Source organism: Ambystoma mexicanum, chromosome 3p (assembly GCF_040938575.1).
Source record: "Ambystoma mexicanum isolate Mex_15411 chromosome 3p, UKY_AmexF1_1, whole genome shotgun sequence".
NCBI classification, from domain to species: Eukaryota; Metazoa; Chordata; class Amphibia; order Caudata; family Ambystomatidae; genus Ambystoma; species Ambystoma mexicanum.
Genome location: NC_090925.1, coordinates 820,046,395 through 820,065,464, shown reverse-complemented (window position 1 = coordinate 820,065,464; position 19,070 = coordinate 820,046,395). Strand labels below are relative to the sequence as shown.

Sequence of the window (19,070 nt, the reverse complement as noted above, 5' to 3'; positions counted from 1 at the left end):
GATATGGGCGAAAAAATCAAATTAACACCGCCATCCATATCAGCTTTGAACTATGCGTGTAGTGCTCCATGGATTTGTATGAAAACATTAAGGGTGAAGTGCGGCCCGACACCCTGATGCTGAGCTAAATCGGCATAAAGATTGAGGACTTACGCAATCGAAGCCTGAGCGGTGGAAACAAGGTTGCTAAACAATCCCAGCAGACAAGGCCCAATTTGGAAACCGTGACTCCGATCCCCAAGGCTTCATTACTCAATACAAGTGTAGCTACATTGAATGCTCTGCCCCATCCTGTGAGGAGGGTAGTGACATTATAACTCTCATAGCAAAGGCAGGGGCGTAGGAGACACATAAAATCTGGGGGGGACGGGGGACATCTTGGGGGCTTTGCTTTATTTATTTATTTATTTATTGTGTTTTAGTCAAAGAACTCGACTTTTCACAAAATTAGAATTAAAATAGCAGTACGTATTAAATTACAAATATCACTGTATAAAACAAGAGAAAAGAAAACAGAAGAAAATTAAAGGATGCAGCAGCAAAGAACATGTCTTTGTATGTTGCATTTCTGGATTTTTCATCTGACTATGAGCTCATGGTAAGAGAGAGGAAATAACAATTACTTCCAGTGGGCCACAGCTAGGACGCCAGATCGTTAAGAGGCAGATCACCTGTAAGTGGACTCTTGCCAAATAAAGAAGTTGCAGCCTTTTCTACCAACTGCAAGTTGCTACTTTTTTTGTGTGGGGCAAGGAGACGTGTGTGTCTCTTGGAATGGAAGGAAGAGACGTGTGTGTCTCTTGGAATGGAAGCACTCCCCAGGACCGCGGCCGGATTGTCGGACCCGGGGGTGCCTAGTAGGTGGGGTGTATGTGGACCCAGGTGGGTGGCCAGAGGGGCAGCCTGCTATGTGGGCTGCCCCTCTACCGCCCCGGCGAGGGCCAGGCCAGCCTCTCTCGATGAGTCTGGTCCCTCTTATTCCATCTCATGCTGGCTTCAGAGCCTAGCCTTTCTTTGCCTTCGTTATTCTGAATGCAGAGCTGGACTCTGTTCCTTTCTCGTTTAACATTTGCTGCAAAGCCTGATCTATTTGATTCTCTCATATGTTACTAGGATGGCAGAGCATGGGTCCTCTGCCCTGTTACATTATTCTTGCCCTGTTTTGGAGCCTGGTGGCCCCTACAGCCATGATGGGGGGAGGGGCCTATTAATTTTGGTTATACATTCCCTTTGAGGGTGGCCAGACATTGCCTCCTGCTTTAGCCCACTAACAGCTCTGCTTTGCAACTTTATCACACATACCTGTCAGGTGGCATGTAACTCAATGCAAATTAACAAGGGGGTCCTGGGAGTCTCTCTGCCAGACATTAGTCCTGGTTATGAGAGACTTACCCAGAGTCTTTAGCTCACTATCTTTCACAGAGAAGAAATATCCCAAACAGATCAGTCTTTGTCCTGCCCTGGGGCAGTCCATCACCGAAATGCTAGGCAATTCTCCTCTGAACAAGAGTACCAACAGCATCCCCAGACACGTGTTTCGGTCTGGTTGGACCTTATCAGTAGGGAGGAGCTGAGCCTCTCTAAGAATAGTGAGCAAGGGGTCCACGTCTGGATTCCCCTAGTAATTTAGAGTGAAACCCAAAGTTACTAAAATATGCAAATTAACAAGGGGGTCCTGGGAGTCTCTCTGCCAGACATTAGTCCTGGTTACGAGAGACTTACCCAGAGTATTTAGCTCACTATCTTTCACAGAGAAGTCTAGCAGAGGGACTCCCAGGACCCCCCTTGTTAATTTGCATGCAACTCAATGCTACTAATGTTATCAGCCTAAGAAGTCTGGAATCCTTTGCCACATCAACTAGGGTACAGGCTTGCCACCTGAGACTTACCCATGTCTGAGTCGACATCTGTCGCCCTGTGGGGAAGACACACACAGAAAGTGCAGGGCACAGTGTCCTTGTTGGTTTTTCACAGTTCTTCCTCGGGGTGGGCACAATTCACTCTGCAAAGAAAGTGGCACATGCTGGGCAACATTCTCCCATTTTGACAATGTCACCCAAAGAGCGAAATTTGCCATTTGAAATACCTCTGTCGATTTATTATTGCGCAATCCACACTGATGGGTTTAAGCACCTGCTTAACGCGAGATGGCAATTAAGGGCATTTGCCAACACACTCAAGAAGCACAGGACACCCTCTTACCAGCGACATGCCATGCTCACTCATTCTGATCACGAATTGCCATTTATCTGTGGTCATGTTAAATGTATTTATTTATTACATGTGTAGCATCACGCAAACCCCCCAAGCATCAAGGCGCAAAGTAAACTGCATGGAGTGGACCACTTCCATTGGTGCACGTTTTTACTTTTCTGCCACAAAATGGAAGATTTTAGCGTAAAAGGCGGGTAAAATCACATTGCTTTTCCACTTTGGAAGAGTTTAAATACCTTGCACAATTAGCGATTGCTGGCGGAATTGACAATGGCTTCCTCTGGACTCCACCCACTTTTACCAGGTTTCATTTCCAACCAGATCTCATTTCCAACCATTTCCTTATTTCCAGCATGAGAATCCATGCTGGCAGTAAGGCCGAATTTGTCTGATGGAGCGGGAAATACAGGGGGTCCTGGTGTGTCCACTCGGCTCCCGAACTCCACCCAGAAAATGCACGGAAATCTGGCCAATTAGAAAAAGCGACAGTAATAGTGTTTTCCACCACCTTTTCTGAACCAATTGCCCTGGAAAATGCTGTGTTGCATCGGAAGCTGAATGCATTCACTCTGCCTATTATCTCACCGGAAGATTAAGCCAGGTGCTGAACACAGGTGTTATATGTTCCTGTGCACAATCTGCATTTGGAGCACTAACTAAATGAGCTACCTTACAAATGATATCTCCTCTGTGGCTTTACCGTCTTAACCCGTTAACTACCATGGGTATTTCCCCCCATTGCCAAAGCCTTTTTTGGTGATTTTGGTATGTCACCATTCAATCCCTTGTAACTTCTTTGTTACAAGAGATATCTCAGCCAAAGTTGACCCCTTTTTTCCCACATGTAGGCGGTCGTTACGCCACCCAGGAATCCTAGTTTGCTGTAGGGGGGTGAGAGAAAATAACCAAAAAGGAGAACATTTCTTTTTCTTCAGAAAATGCCAATAAAATGTTGTACAAAGAAGCCTGTGGTGTTTTCTTTGTAAGAGCTAGGAACAAATGGTTTGCTGTGCTGGATTCGCCATTTTACAGGCTTTCAAGAACAGATTGAGCGGAAACCAAAATAACATATTTTGATATGCTAATCAGCCGTTTTGTGAGAGGCAGGCGATTTTGGCGTTTTTTGTCCACTAGGACATGCGTGGACGGAATGGAAGAAAACGGTAGGAAAGCTGAATGGGAAGCCAGAAAGGCATGCATTTCTGATAAGTAGACAATATTCCAAGTTTAGGAAGGTGTGATTTGCGCAGGTCAGGCAACAAATATGCAGGGAAAGATTCCATAGTTTGGGGGGAAATTGGGAAAATGACAGAAAAAAACCCACAAATTCTGCAACTTTCACTCTGGTCACCCACCGAAACACGCAGCCAACAACACATGGCCTACCTTCCCACATTCCTACAGGTTTCCCGACCAAAACGGTACCTCACATGTGTGGGTGCACCTACCTGTGTGCAAAGGGAAAAGCCTAAAACACTGGTAACCCCAAGGCTTTTCGCACAGCAGATTTTCAGGAATTTTGCTCTTGTGGACAACCTACAGATTTGGGTTAGCCTTTTGCCTTTGCGCCCAGGTAGGTGCACCCACACATGGGAGGTACCATTTCCATCGGGACACCTGTGGGAACGCAGGACGGTAGGACATGTGTTGTTGGCGGCGTGTTTCAGTGGGTGGCCAGAGTGAAATGTCTGAAAATTGTGGTTTTTCCACCAAATTTCAGAGACATTTCCCTCTGCCCACCCACCTGAAACACGCCGTCAACAACAGATGTCCTACCTTCCCGCATTCCCACAGGTGTCCCAACAAAAACGGTACCTAACATGTGTGGATGCACCTACCTCGGCGAAAAGGGAAAAGGCTAACCCACTGATAACCCCAAGCCTTTCGGCAAAGCAGATTTTGCTCATGTGGACAACCTACAGATTTGGGCCTAGGGTGTCGAAGCCACCAAGGAAAACAGAGAACCCCATGCATTTCCGAAAAGAAGACACCCGTGGGCACCCCCCTTTCCACTTAAAACATCCTTGGTGGTTCAGTGCCCCCCCACACCCACCCAAAACAAGTTATAATTTGTTTCATTTTTGTCTTGCCCCTTTCCTAGGGGCAGATGGGCTCGTGTGTGGCCATCTGCCCCCGGGGCGGGGGGCAAAACGTACTGCCCCTGGCTTGGGGGGTGGCTCTGCCAGTATTTGCAGTCGCCGCCCCCCACCCCAAATGGATGGGGGCATCTCATGTACCCCTTCCTAGGGGCAGACATCTGCCCCCAGGGAAGGCTACATAAGGTGTCCCCACCCACTTTGGTTGGGGGGAGAGGGCCACCCCCCCTTTCAAACACAAAATATCCTGGTGGTCTAGTGGGCCCCCCACCCAAAACAAGTTATAATATATATATTTTTGTTTTGCCCTTCCCCAGGGGCAGATGGGCACATGTGTGTGGCCATCTGCCCCTGGGGGCGAGGGGGTCAAAACATACTGCCCCAGGCTTGGGAGGGGTGGCTCTGCCAATATTTGCAGTGGCCTCTCCCCCCCACCCCAAATGGATGGAGGGCATCTCATGTACTCCTTCGTAGGGGCAGAAATCTGCCCTCAGAGAGGGCTACATACGGTGCCCCCATCCATTTAGGGTGGGGGAGAGAGGGCCACCATGCTTGCATAAATCCCTGGTGGCTTGTGGTCCCATCCGCACCCAACCCACCCAAAACTACGTTTAAAAAAATATATATTTTTGTTTTGTTTGCCCCGCTTCCCTGGGGGCAGATGATCACCCATCTGCCCCCAGGGTATTGCCCCATGCTTTGGGGGCCAAGCAGCCTTCCCCCGACTTCAAAAACAGATCCCTTCACGACACACCAAAAACATATTCTGGGGGGGGATAAATGACATTACATCCCCCCCACTTACAATTGTGGGGGGGATTTGTCCCCCCTGTCCTCCCAATGTCCTACGCCCATGAGCAAAGGCATAGATATTGTGAGAAACCTGAGGGTGTCCTCACATCTACTTCCTTTGGATCCTCTTCTCAGGTGGCCAGGGAAAGGCCATTGCTTTTTAATCCTAATCCTGGGGGTGGAGATGCGAGGTAGGATCACCTGGGTAGAGGGTCCTTGGGCACTGGGGAGAGGATATCCACAGGCGAGACATGGTATCCCCCCTTTTACAATAAGAACCAACTTTACCCAACTGATGCCTTTGTAGGCTGTTGTGAGTCAACTCTCCTCATTTTTCCACATGCATACCATACCCCAGTACTAGGACGAGGAAAAGGCGACTGAGAGTAGTGAACTCTAACAGCTCACTTCACCACTCTGGTACTGAGATGAGGAAGAGGCCTGATAAGTATTGTGAGGGTCAGGAATGTACTAATAATTATGGTCAGGTACGTGACACTGAGTGTTCACACCTGCAACCTGTTAATTGGTTGCAAGAATAAAAAGGGAGGCAGAGACCACAGAGGGAGAGAAAAGCTGGGATGGAGAGCACAGCCATCCAAGGTGGAGCAGGCAACGTATGGGCCGGTGAAAAGGACACAGAGAGAAGGAAAGCCAGGAAGACACTGAGGCCACCATGGGATATGAGAGGGACTGAAGCTGAGCATAGCCCATTGCTGTATGTTCCCCGTTGGGAGTGGGGAACACTGAGAAGCCGCCAACCGTTGCTGGAAAGATCGGAGAGAGTGGCCTGGACCCCCACGGGAGTGAAAGAGGAGAACTCACGAATGAGACCAGTGCACCCAAAGGAGCGACCACTCTGCGGTTAGTGACGGGGAAGGTTCACCCAAGCCGGGGTGCCCCAGGGGCATGGTGTGGGTGACGGCATAGGCCGAACAAACTGGAATTCAAGGCAAATGGGTCTGGAGACAGAAAGAGTAAATTATTAAATACCGAACAATTTGCCAAGCATGAGATACGTTTTTGACTAATAATTAATGGGTCAGAAGATCAAAGACGATTATTGAATACCAAGCAAGGTGCCAAGCATGAATATGTTTGAATGCTGAATTATAGAAAAGATGTAAGAATTTGGTATGAATGAAACCGATGAAGAGCATTTGTGAACAAGACAAAGTTAAAGAAACAGCATTTGCAAACCAAGTGGAAAGTTGCACCAAGCCAGGCACTATTGGATAGTGTGGACGTTAACAGAAGAAATACCACAAAGGACCGTGTGTGAGAGTCACATGTTGTTAAAGGCAAGAGGCCATTAAAGTGCATCAGAAGAATAAGTGGACTTGTAACACAGATGCAAAAAAGAAACCTGTCTAGTGAATGAAGCCCTATGAGAAAATATGAACTGTTGTAAAGTGCCAAGGGTTTTCGGTTGCACGACCTGTGGTGGGTGGACCGTGCAGTACGACAACTGCGCCTAGAACGAGGAACCCTTTCTTGGAGTGAACCAAAAGGAGTCAAGAGGCTGAGACTAGTCAGCATAAAAGTTGTGCAAGTGACGGAAATAAAAGGCAAGCCAAACAAGTGGATTTGACTGTGAATTTGAAGCCTTGTAGAACTGTGTTGAACTTGGAGAAGGGAACCCCAAGACCATTTTGTGGAAATGTGTTGAACTTTGGGGAAGAGAACTAAGAACAAGCCTGCAGCTGGAACTTTAGTTTGAACACTGTTTCTTTGGTTGCTGACATCCCTACACATTGTTTAGCTTTAGTTGTGAGGGAAAGTTTAGGTTTTGGACACAGACAAACCTTCAAGTTGAATTTACTGACTCAGACTATCCTTAGTTTATTTAGGTAGGGAAATCCCACCTTAGTACAGGGCAAGTTAGGCCTTACACCATCCTGACATTAAAGTTAATAAAGACCTTTGAACTTGGAATCTGTTGTCTTTGTCTTGCTTCATGATGCCTTCACAATAGCGAGAGCGGTACAAGAGAGATTCCTGTTATCACATCTAGCACAACAAGTAAACAGGACACTGCTACGCGGGATGGGGGTAGAGGAAAACAGGTTAGATAGTTGAAGAATGAAGGCAACCAATCGACAAAGCGCCCGTACATTTCTGCTCCAGGTCCACAATACAGAGGCGATAGCTACGGCTGCGGACATGATTAGTATTCCACTGCTAAGGAAGGCGCTTGCACCCATTTGTAATAGACAAAATAAATTAAAACCTGTTGACCAGATCCCAGGTAATAAGATTGTTTCAACTATAGCAGTGGACTTTTTACTGGCTCCTCCACCATAGCTGCAAGAAGATTGCATTGCGGCTAAAAGGGGTGAGTGGTTACAAACAGAAGGTATTTTAAACAATTTGGAGAAGGGAACACCAAAACTAGTAACCGATAAAAGTAAAGCCTGCAATGTAAGTTAGATCTCTATTGAAACTCAAACCTGCAATGTAGGTGCCGTAATAGATAGTGGGCATCTCCAACGGGTGGCTTTCAAATCAGTCAATGTATCTTTGCAATATGTAGACCTATCGTGCCTCCAACCCAGGATCCCGGCTACAGACAACAGGAGGGTGAAGGACCTCTTGTCTTGCAATTTTACTCACCAGCCTACAGATAATAAATCGTGTGAAAGAGGTGCGCTTAACAAAGGGAGCCAATGTTATCTGGGTAAAATAAATGAGATCTCCCAAACCGGTCCAAGTACCTTTCAATTTAATCCTGTTAGTAAAGGTCAACAGAGCATAAATACAATTTGTGAGAGGAGTGCCACGACCACCAAGATTCAAAAAGCACAGAGTCAAGGAGCTGAGTCCGAGTCTGCCCCAGTCTCCACGTTCTGCTGTTTGGTGAGGAGCTGCACGACCAGTCCTGTTTCTGTTTCCATCAGTATTGGTGTTTAAAAACATCATCTCCGCGCGGAGTGCGGCGCAGAGTCAAGGAGCTGAGTCCCAGTCTGCCCCAGTCCGCTCCCAGCCCGCTGCACCTGCTCCGCCCCTCTGCTCTCAGCCAGCGTGAGAAATGACTTTGTCTGCGGATGGACCCCAGACTCGGAAAAAATCTTCCCAGATGCGTCACATGCCCAATCCTTGGTCTACGATGAAGGCAGCCGCCGGGGACAAGGTAAGCAAAGCCACTGGTCGGGCTCTCATGGCGCCACAATCTTCTCATGTCCCAGCACTGAATTTGGCTGCGTCCTCATCGATGCCAACATCTCTGTTGCTCCTTGGTCCAATGTGCCTTGTACCCGAGTCTCTAACTCCACTCTCCACCTCACGTCCTGCTGTTCACGCAGCCCAAGTTATTTGTTCTTCGAGCCTACCTTCAGTTACTAACCTTGACTCCAGTCAAGTCTCCAACCACCAGTCTTTCTTCTGACATTGTGGCGCCTTCAAAGTTTTCCATCTTCAATAACATTTCAAATCCCTCTGAGTCGGCTTGAACTGCCTCCTCATGCTCCGGATCTGTTCAGACAAACAAATCTACGCGAAACACTGTCAAGTTCACTGATAAAAGGACTTTGCCATATTTAGTCAGTGACGAGGAACTTTTAAGGATCTCGAATATTGTTTTGCAAAATCAACTGTCTTCTATGCTGGTCCCCAAACAACCTTCGGTGGCATCACGGCTTCCTCCTTCTAATGCCGTCACAATTTGTCCACCCTTTGACAGAGATATTCTGCTTCAAATGAAATCCTCATGCCGTCCTTTTCCACAATCTTCATTTCCATTGTTGGGCGCCTCTTCTCTTCCTGTAGCTATCATGAAACCTGCTTTAGCTCCTGGAACTCCTCCTTCAATTCAGCCTTTACTACCCAAAGGCAAAAACTTAATGAGGTTTCTTGAATCTGCTCCATGTTCTTTGCTCTCAACTACTCTCCCCTGCTCTTTAATTGATCCTATTGTGACAAAAACAGATGGCCGAAATCTTTCTGGGTCGGTGATTGATGGCATCGAATTTGGCAATGACAGTGCTCTAGCATGTCAAGCGCCGGAGGCCCGTGGGCCCTCCATGCGAGCTCTAATGAACAACCTTTTGTGGTTCTTTCATCCTGTGTAACTCAGTCTCTCGCTCAGGAGTTCCAACCACTTCACACTCACCTTGAAGGGAGTGCGATCGCTCGTGCTAGTCGCCTGCAACACGTTCCTGAGTTAAAAGCGAAAGGTACCTCCACAACTCCATCTATGTGTGCGAACCCTTTGCTGAATGCAAGTACTCCACATGTCTCTTTGACTCATTTTGGAGAAGACTTACAAGCTTTAAATCATGCCAAAAAATGTTCTTCCTCAAATCCACAATACAACTTGGAAAACTCAGTTTGTTCTTCAATGTCTCATGACTTTGCTCCGCAACCTCTTGGCATCTCTATCGAAGCCCTCTCGCAGATTCACAATAATGTTCTAGCTGCCTCTGCTGTTACTAGCTCCTTTCACCAAAATCTTGGAATCCCTGATAGGGACAATAAGTGACCAAGGAGCTACAATCTCTAACCTGACAGCAAAAATCGACAAACTCGAGCAATTCTCAGGTTTTCTGCAAGTTCAAATGGAGTCCAACGCCGAAAATTCTTTGAGATGGCAAGACAGGCTGAGTGATTTAGCAGCACGCCATCACTGTCAAAACAACTCTCTGATGGAAAGTTTGCTTGAATCAGTGAAATGGATGCGAAAAAATGTCAACTCAATTCCACTGGGTCCAAATGATATGCAAGATACTCCTTTTGGAACCCCACATTTACATGGCCTGGCTGTTTCTGCCGCGCCTGCCAAAGATATGGTCAAGTCCGGCCCTATGAAGAGCACCTTAGTTGTTTGCCATGAAGGCACCAATCCAACTCGAACACCGAGGTCTCTTCGACTCAAGTCATCAGTCTCTCATCAAATATGACCCCGGTTCAAGACAAAGCAGCTGACCACGTCTCTTCGTCAGTTAATTCCTTTAACATATTTAAAGGTCCTGCAAAAACCATCACCACTAGCCTCGAAATCAAGCTGCAAAGAGCTTCTGTAAAACAAACTCAACAACTCAAGAAAAAAAGTCTACCACAGAAACAAGGCCAACAACACGTGAAAAAATGTATAAGAAATATCACGACTCCAAAGAATACAAGTCTGTTTGATCGGAAATCAAACTCAATTCAAGCAGCTTCCACAGCTCCCAACCTCCCCCTGCGAGGTACAGGAGCCTCCCTGCGGTCCTCAAAGATCTCGGCTAAACGCCGGCGAGTAGCATCCAGTGATATCTCCACCAGTAATGCCACCCCTGACTCTTCCATCGATCTATGCAATTTATCGACCTATTCGGTCGATCTTGATGGCACTATTGACGCCTCTAGCGAGGTCCAAGGGGTTACTCTGATTGAGCCTCCTGTGACGAAAAGATCATCTGCTATTGGAATCTTGCAGAAGCTGCAATCTGGGTTTAATGCAAGCCAGCCTACTGCCATCATCAAGAAGGCAACTCAGCAAATTCTAAGTTCGAAGCTAAATCCCAAACAAACAATGAATCAGCTGAAATCTAGCTCGCTTCAAGTACATCGAGCATCCGGGTCTTCAAACCCGGAAAAATCATTTTGCCTGTGGAAACTTTGGCTTCAAAATATTCACTCGGATGGACAGGAAGTCAACTTAAATCGAGCAAATATATTAAAATTCTTTGCATGCATTCCCCAACTACGATCAATTTCATCAGATGACATCAAAATCATTGAATATATCACAGAATTGTCTTCTGATCAAGTACTACTTCATATATCTTCTGCTGCTGTGAAAAACTTGTTATTACAGGTGAATGAGGATCTTCTGCTTTATGGTTTTGACCTCACTGTTGAACCACCTCTTACAAGATCTCTCTCATCCTCTCAGGTAAATCATGATAATGAAGAGCGCCGCAAGGTCGAGCAGCGATCCGCTCTGCGCCAATCCCTAGCGCCTTCACAAGAAAGCCTTCACGTCGTGATGCATAAGGCATTTGAAAGAAGGGCTATCAACGAGAAGAGAGCACCAAAGGGACCTCGTAAGTAACAATGAGCAATTACCGTACAACAGGAATTAATTCTACTTTCATGGAACACTTGAGGATTCACGCATCTCTTTAACTCTTTTCAAGAATCCCTCGAGAATGTGTTTGTCATCTGCTTACAGGAAACATGGCTTTGTGACCCGCCGACCCGTGATGGATTCACCATCTTGATCAATCCGGCCGGTAAAAACACCAAAGGCCGTCCATTTGGTGGACTGATAACTCTTTTGAAAATACAGAACTGGTGGTCGTTAGTGGCTTCTTCCAAACCTAATCCATTTGTTCAAAGCACCTTGGTCAAACTATCATTGACTAACACTACGTCAAACTTGCTAATAATCAATGGATATTGGAATCCTGTGATTATCTCAGCTTCGTCCTTCATCCAATCAGTGTTGACAGTAATCGATGACACTTTTCTAGCCTATAACAACGTTTCTGTGATCATATGCGGTGACCTCAATTGTAGTTGGTTCAAATATGATCCAGCCACCATGACAAATGTTCGACTTCCTGACAATGAAGTCATTCAAAGAGGTCAAACCTGGTCTCGAGATCTCTCCCTACGCAACTGTCAAATGATGAATGGATCTATCAAAGGTGACCACCCGCCCAACCCGACATGGCATAGCATGTCAAGAACAAATACCCTTGACTACATTTGGGCTTCGATGAACTTTTTTGATAAAGCCATTTCCCTCAATGTGCATTCAATGACACATAGCGACCACGACTTGCTACGGCTAGTATGGAAACAAGATTGTTGTAGTGAGCCGGAAAAATATTCCTTCCATTTATCAACGAATTCTGCAGGAAATAGGCTAGCAACAAACAGACCTGCAATTGCATCTCTAAGCTACAGTATAACAGCGCTGCAAATCATTGAATACACGCCCTTGCTGGCTGACTTCACCTTGAAAATCTCCAATTCAAGATTGTTTGGGTCTACTCCGAAACATCTTTGGCAAAAAAATCTCTAAGAAAGGACCTACGGTCAATTAAGAAAGAGCTCAGTAATCCATGTGCCAAGGCAAGGAAAGTCAAAGAACGGCGTCAGATCTACCGAAACTGGCTAAGATCGCACTCAACTACAATTGACCAAAGTCAAGCAGAAACAATGCTAAAGCTCCTTGTAACCAAAATCACACGCGAAATGTGGGCAACCCTGAACCATGGATGCTCCAAATCCATATCTTCAATCTCTAATGAAATTACAAGCAGCAAATGGTGCGAGTATTTCACCTCAATTTATGAAAAGCCTGTGAATGAAGAACCCACGTCGATCAACTCGATAATTGCTGCGTTGGATATAACACCCTCCTGCAAAGAGCTTGAAACCTCGATCTCCAAGTTAAAGAACTCAAGAGCCGCTGGCCCTGACCAAATTTCAAACCTCATGCTTAAAAAGCACAAAGTTCATTGGGCCAAATTTATCAACGGGCTATTTCTGCAGATCACAAACAGCAAGATTCTTCCTACTTCATGGTCAAAAGTAATTGTGGTGCCAATATATAAGAAGGGTAGTAAAGCTGATCCAGCGAACTACCGCCTGATTGCCCTTCTCGATACAATCATGACAATTCTTGGCTCTTTTCTGCGCAAAAGACTGGTGAATTGGGCTCTCTCAGCGGGCAAATTTGATTGCTGCCAAACTGGCTTTACGAGCCAAGTAGGGGTTGACGTAAAGCTTACAATTCTGTCCATCTTAAAATTGTCAGCGCTGGAGGCCAAGAAAAAAATCTTTTTCACCTTTGTTGATCTGCGCCAAGCCTTTGACGCAATCAATCGCAGCAAATTATGGGCCAAATTACGATCTTGGCAGTGCCCGGAACAGCTGCTAGCTCCCATTATCGCCTTACATTCCAACACCTCCATTCAAAAAGAGTGAATTCACAAGGCGATCTCACTGAGTCAATAAGAACATACAAAGGGGTCAAACAAGGATGCCCCCTCACTGCAGATCTCTTCAAACTTTTCCTTGCTGACCTACCCGAGTGGTTAGACTCCGTCCACTGCTTTCCACCAAAGCTAAATGGATCCCATGTAAAATATCTGGTTTACGCAGACGACATTGTGTTGGTCGACCAAACACAAATTGGGCTACAACATCTCAGACTCCGTCTGAATGAGTTCCTAACTGCCAATGATCTGCTCTTAAACACGGGAAAAACCAAGATCATGTGCATAGGACAAACTACATCAAGGAAAGATAAGTGTTTTAGATGGTTTATTGAAAAAAAGGCCTTAAACGTCGTCAAGTCTATTCGCTATTTGGGTGTAATGGTAAATGATTCGATCTGTGAAGCCGCCTGGATTAGCGACCTTATCGACAAAACAAAAAATCTGAGTCTACGAGGTGCGAAAATTAACAAGGATTACGGAAAATTTTCAATTACTCCTGTAATAATGTTTTACCTCCAGAAGGTAATTCCAACTCTCACCTTCGCGGCGAATCAGCCTGGAATGTCAACTTTAATCTATGACATAAATTGGAAGGCAAGTCCTGGAGGCGTGTTTTAGGCCTTCCTAATCATATCTCAATGTCAGCTCTGAGATATGAATTAGCTTTAAACTCAATCTACATGACGATTGTCTGGAAATCATTATCCACTCTACGCAAAATGTTGCTTGGTTCCTCCATTCCTGCATACAAAATCTTCTGGAATGAAAAAGAAGGGTATGACTCTTCCCTTCTACTATCATGGAAGATGAAACTAAATGCAATCATGGTCGATGCAAGCATATCTGAAGAAGAGCTTCTTTTCCGTCCCCAACATGCTAAAAGGAAGCTAGCTGCATGGGACTGGATAACAACCTACAACAATCGCCTAGCACTTAAATCTACTTTGCCTACTTCCAGAGGTTTGGTGAAACTACATCACCAACCAAAGTATTTTACGAACTTAACTGCCCATCTCGTCATCACAGGTTGCAGTTCTTAAGACTCAGACTGAATGCCTTAAACACCAATTAAATGCTATGGCTATGTAAGAACAAAGAAACAACAACTAACACTTGCCAGTTCTGCAAATCATCTGAAGTCGAGTCTCTAAAACATCTGGTCACCGCATGTCCAATGCTGATCGAACTACGCGAACTGCATTTAAACAAATTCAAACCTCAAATCTATGTGCCTGACGATTGGTGGGAATACGTTGTAGCGGGTCGTAATATCAAGCTCTCTTGAGGTCTAATTAATTTTCTTGACTCAACTTTACAGTTAGCTTCAACCTGAGCTGTTAATACTGTTCTAAGGACCTGCTGAGGCTGTCTTTTTGTTTTTGGATTACAATTCATTTGAAAAGCGAGGAGAATTTAAATCGAATTTAATGTAACAAATGTTTGATATACTATATTGAACTGAAGTTTTACAATAAAATAAATAAAATTAAAAAAAAGCTTGGAAAGGGGTGTGCAAACACAAATATGTCTGGAACCAACTAACCCCACTCACATGCCTGACAAAGGACAGAGATTCAACGGCCACTGGGATGTTACACCCCAAACTCAAAATCTTGGTCCCCCGACATCGTCAGGGGAAGGCAGTTTTTGTAAACATCCTAATTTGGGGGTTAAGAGGGATTTTTCACAGCCTCCAAGTGGGAAAGAAAATGTATGCCTGTTAAGGAAATAGCTTGCTAAGCTGGGGGCTCCTTATGATAGAGGTTGTCAGGGGAAACAGAGGGGATATGGTGCTCTTTGGAGAAGTTTAGTTTGCCATGTGATTTGCACATTCTTAACAGCATCCTGGCTTGCCATACTGGCCCCCTACCTTTTTGACCTCTACATATCGACCTTGGAGAGTACTTGACCATGGCTTTGCTTATCTCCCAGAAACTAGATGATGAGAGATGCTACTGGCTGAGTTACACTGACGATATCCTATTGTTAGACAGGATGCAACTCTGTCTGCAAATGTTACTGTCAAAACATACAGAATAAATGTCAAGGAATGGACTGAAAGTGAACCCAACAAAAACCAGCATCCGGTGTTTTGGTGAATCTTGGAGCAAACCCCCCAAATTGACTTGGCGGATGGAAGGGATATCCCTGGTTGTGGAACACAAAGTGAAGTATTTAGGATTTATCCTTGATAGAACTTCACTTAGGTCTATATGGTTTCATTTTTTTACAAGAGAAATCAATACAGCTGAAGGCACAAATGACATAAATCTATAAAAAGTACTGTAAATTTACCTTACTACCGTTGATCACTTTTAATAAACAAAACTTGGTACCCGCCTTATTCTACGGTTGTGATGTAACCACGCTTGCGGAGGACTATAATTTTGCTAAACTAGAGGGCTTCATATGAGGAAGGTATTGAGCCTTCCGAACTGTGTGCCTATTTATTATTTGCGCTATGAGCTGGGTCTTGAATCACTTTCTTGCCTAATGAATTGGAATATGCTTTGCTTCTATCTGAAGTTAAGGATGGCAAAAGCCAAGTGCCTTTATCCTTTAACATACAGGCACTTGATGAAATTAAAAAGGAGCGGTTGCAAATCTTTTTTGGGTAACTGTATAAGAATTTGAGAAGAAAACGAACTACAGGAGGAAGTTACTATCCCTAATTATGTTTTATTAAAGAGGAACGTTTTTGAGAACGATTGGATACAGATATGTGAGAAGTAAACCTCATAGACTGTATTGATGAATACTCAGAAATCAAGAGATGTGCCAGTTTTTTATACTCCATGCTCTTGGGTTTTATTGCTTTGCCCTTAAGGATAAAGCCTTTTCTCAAATCAGGGCTCTTTTGTCTTCATAAAGATGTGGCATTTGTAATCCTTGTTGGTTTGTTAGAGTTTCTTTTATATAGGGTCCAGTTTATAAATCTCATACATACAACTGATGCACTCAATCAGGGCACACACACACTCCTTACCTTGCTAAATTCATCCTGGCACATAAACATCCTCTTCCAATTGATGGCATCCTCACTTCTCTGCACGAAAGCCACCCCTTTTTGACAAGCACTGATCACTGTATTCATTTACTTACGATCAAATAAGGTCGCGCTCTGTTAACTCATACTAACAAACCCTAAATTTTCGATAAATGGAAACTTGCGTAGTTATCTTGTGTGTACCTGTCCATCTTTCTATCAATTAATTTTCTCTTCATAACCCTACTTTCTTGCTTCACTTCCCCATGCTATAATGCTGCCATCTCTTCTCACATATCTTGCAATCTTGCCTCCTTCTGTCTATGTCTCTCAGTTCTTCTGTATCAACTCTTCATCTCGCATTTCCCTTAGTTCTTCTCCTGCCACCTCTACTCTTCTTCCTGTGCCCCTCTTTGCTATGATTTTATTTACTCTCCAATGTTTCTGCAAACACAAGCCACTTGAACATCCCTCATGGTGTTTTCTTCTCCTGTGATTCCCTTCCAGGGCTTCCAATTCCCGAGCCATGTTGGGATCTCCCTGGGGACGCTTGAAGATCCCACTCATGTCATGATGGAAATTCACTACAGCAACTTCCATGCGACAGCAGGTACTGCAGGGTGGGAGGATTGAGGCACGGCAGGCGCAATGGTGATTATATGTGGAAGGTTCGGCCATGGCAGGTTTACTGGTGCACGCATAGGTTAGTACACAGCACCTGCTGCTCTCACGGTAGGCAGTGTTAGCAGAAGATGCCATGGTGCAAGCTGTTGGCAGATGGCGTGAATAGCGCTTGTGCTTGTATAGGAAAGTGGTGGTAAAGCACATGGAAGCAACGCGGTGCATGAAGGTGGCAGACTGTGGTGCTTAACCAGTAAGTTCAATTATATGGGCAGGTGGTAGTCTTTGTGAATTGTAGGTGCAGTGGTACATATCGATGGTTGGGTGTGTGTGTGAGGAGTGAAGTAGTGCATTTGGAGAGTAGGCTATGTGTCTGGCAGGTGCACGCATACATTTTAATACCAGACTGTCAGCGTGGTAAGAGCAGTGGTACATTCCGGTGGCATGGTGTGTGCTCTGCACATGTGATGATACATGCATGTAGCATGCCATGGTCCAACCCAAGAAGTATTCTTAGTGCTTCAAATTTGAAGGTCAGAACTGTAATGAATTGACTTCTGCCCTACAGAAGTACAAGGATGAGCAGAGGCTAGCATTCCTACTAATCCCTCTCCTTTCTACAAACCAGACCCAAAACAATCGTAAAGGTAAAACAGGCACATTAACAAGATATATCTCCTTTGCCTTTTGCAACCCAAACAGCGAAGTATAACAGTCCAAAATATAGGAATATCACATCAGGGGTCTATATAAATATATACATTAATCAAAAACAACATGAACAACAATAACCAACTAGAACACGCTGTAAAAACCCACCCTGGTGGAAGGAACACAGAATATGCAAACATAGAATAAATGCAGCACTCTGGATAATGAGGGAGGGGGAGAAAAGGCAATAAAAGAAGACATTGTTCAAAGGATATGTTCTTTAGGTTGCAAAAGGGATTAAAATGAGCTATCCAGTCCCTAGGGCCCAAAGACGGACATGGGGTCAGATATTAGTCAATAATACCTTTGCAAAGTCTTGGTGGCTCAACAGCATCTAACCAGGCTTTTGGGCATCGATTGACGGTTTGTCTCAAGTCGAGGATGTGGCAGTCACGATGGTACAACAGCAAGCTGGCGTTCAGTCAGGGTCGAATGGAAGGTATCTTCTAGTCTTAAAGCGTCTGCTCGAGGTGTGCAAATCGGGCAGTCACCAGGTTCATTCGACAGTTGAGGTTTGACAGCAGTGGAACTGGTGCCTGTATGAGCAAGCAAGTTGATTGAATCATGGACTCGGAGGTCGCTGTTCAGGGGAGACCAGGGTTGGGTGGCGCAACTTAAAGGAACAGTGATGAATCAGCTGTTGCTTCAAATCGTGACTCGAGCAATCCAAAGCTGCAGCACTTCATTTGTTCGAGTCGAGGCAATAACATGCTTCAGCTGGCGCGTGCAGAGGTGAACAGAGTCAAACAGCATTTTGGAGAATGATGAACGCCAAAGGCAGCTTCGAAGGGTCCGAGAGGTTTGCTCGGCATTGACATGTTCAAATTACAGCTCAGCAGTGGGTCAGTATTGAAGAAATAGGGATCATGGTTTCCAGGATCTCAAGGGCCAAGGTTAGTCCTTTTCGTGGGCTCCCAAACACCGGATAAACTGGCACACATCTTCAGGGATCCTGCAACATAGTGAGGTCCTAGGCAACACGCAGAGATGCAGGTCTTGGTCCAGCAGCAGAGTTTGTCCCCAGTGGTCATGGGGGATGGTTAAGGGGCAGAGCTCACCTCTGCCTTGGTACAACTGTCATCTCCTCACAACTGGAAGACTTTATAAATCTCTCAGCAGGGTCCAGCTAAATCTTCTTCCGGGTTTGGATTCCAGAGATGATTCAAAGAAGTCGTGGGAGACCCCTTCTTTTAATGGTAAATTCCTGCAGGTGATTGGACTAAAGCTAGCCAGCCTTAGTAGTCTGATCCCTGTTCTTGAATTGAGTGGACCTTGCCCTTCTGACATCACACCCAAAGTGCTTTGCTCCAGAGGAAGTGGAAGGTACAGGATGGAGCGAGAGAGCGGCAGAGAGAAACACAATGGTGAATGTCTTCCTCCATTGTACAAATGCCTCCCAAGCTACACTAACCATGCCCCTTCCCTACTCAATAGGATCAAAGGCCTTTAGAAGTGCAGCACTCTGGTGTGAGGCCCTTTGTGAATAGGTTTGCCCTTTGATTCCTGTTCCCAGGCTAGTTTCCTGTGAAGTGGCTGTCCCTGGGCAAAGGGTGTTACCTGCCCTTACAAAGGAACAAAGGGAGGCAATCCCCCAAGGCTACAGTCCTGCCAGTGGCCAGGGGGAGCCTTGTCTGGAACGAATACACATAACCCTTCCACAGCTGAACTGGGCCCACAGGACTCACAAAAGTGTGATATTGATTTATTATGGCTAGGATA

The 19,070-nt window shown here is 45.3% G+C and overlaps 1 protein-coding gene across 1 annotated transcript in view; it reads left to right on the top strand.

Annotated features, from left to right (window-relative positions):
• LOC138580944 (putative DBH-like monooxygenase protein 2) overlaps positions 1-19,070 on the top strand; it is a 298,284-nt gene that overhangs the window by 200,026 nt on the left and 79,188 nt on the right. Inside the window, exon 6 of the mRNA XM_069651882.1 lies at positions 16,527-16,629. Coding sequence (XP_069507983.1) covers positions 16,527-16,629 — 103 coding nt within the window. The remainder of the gene's footprint in view (positions 1-16,526; positions 16,630-19,070) is intronic.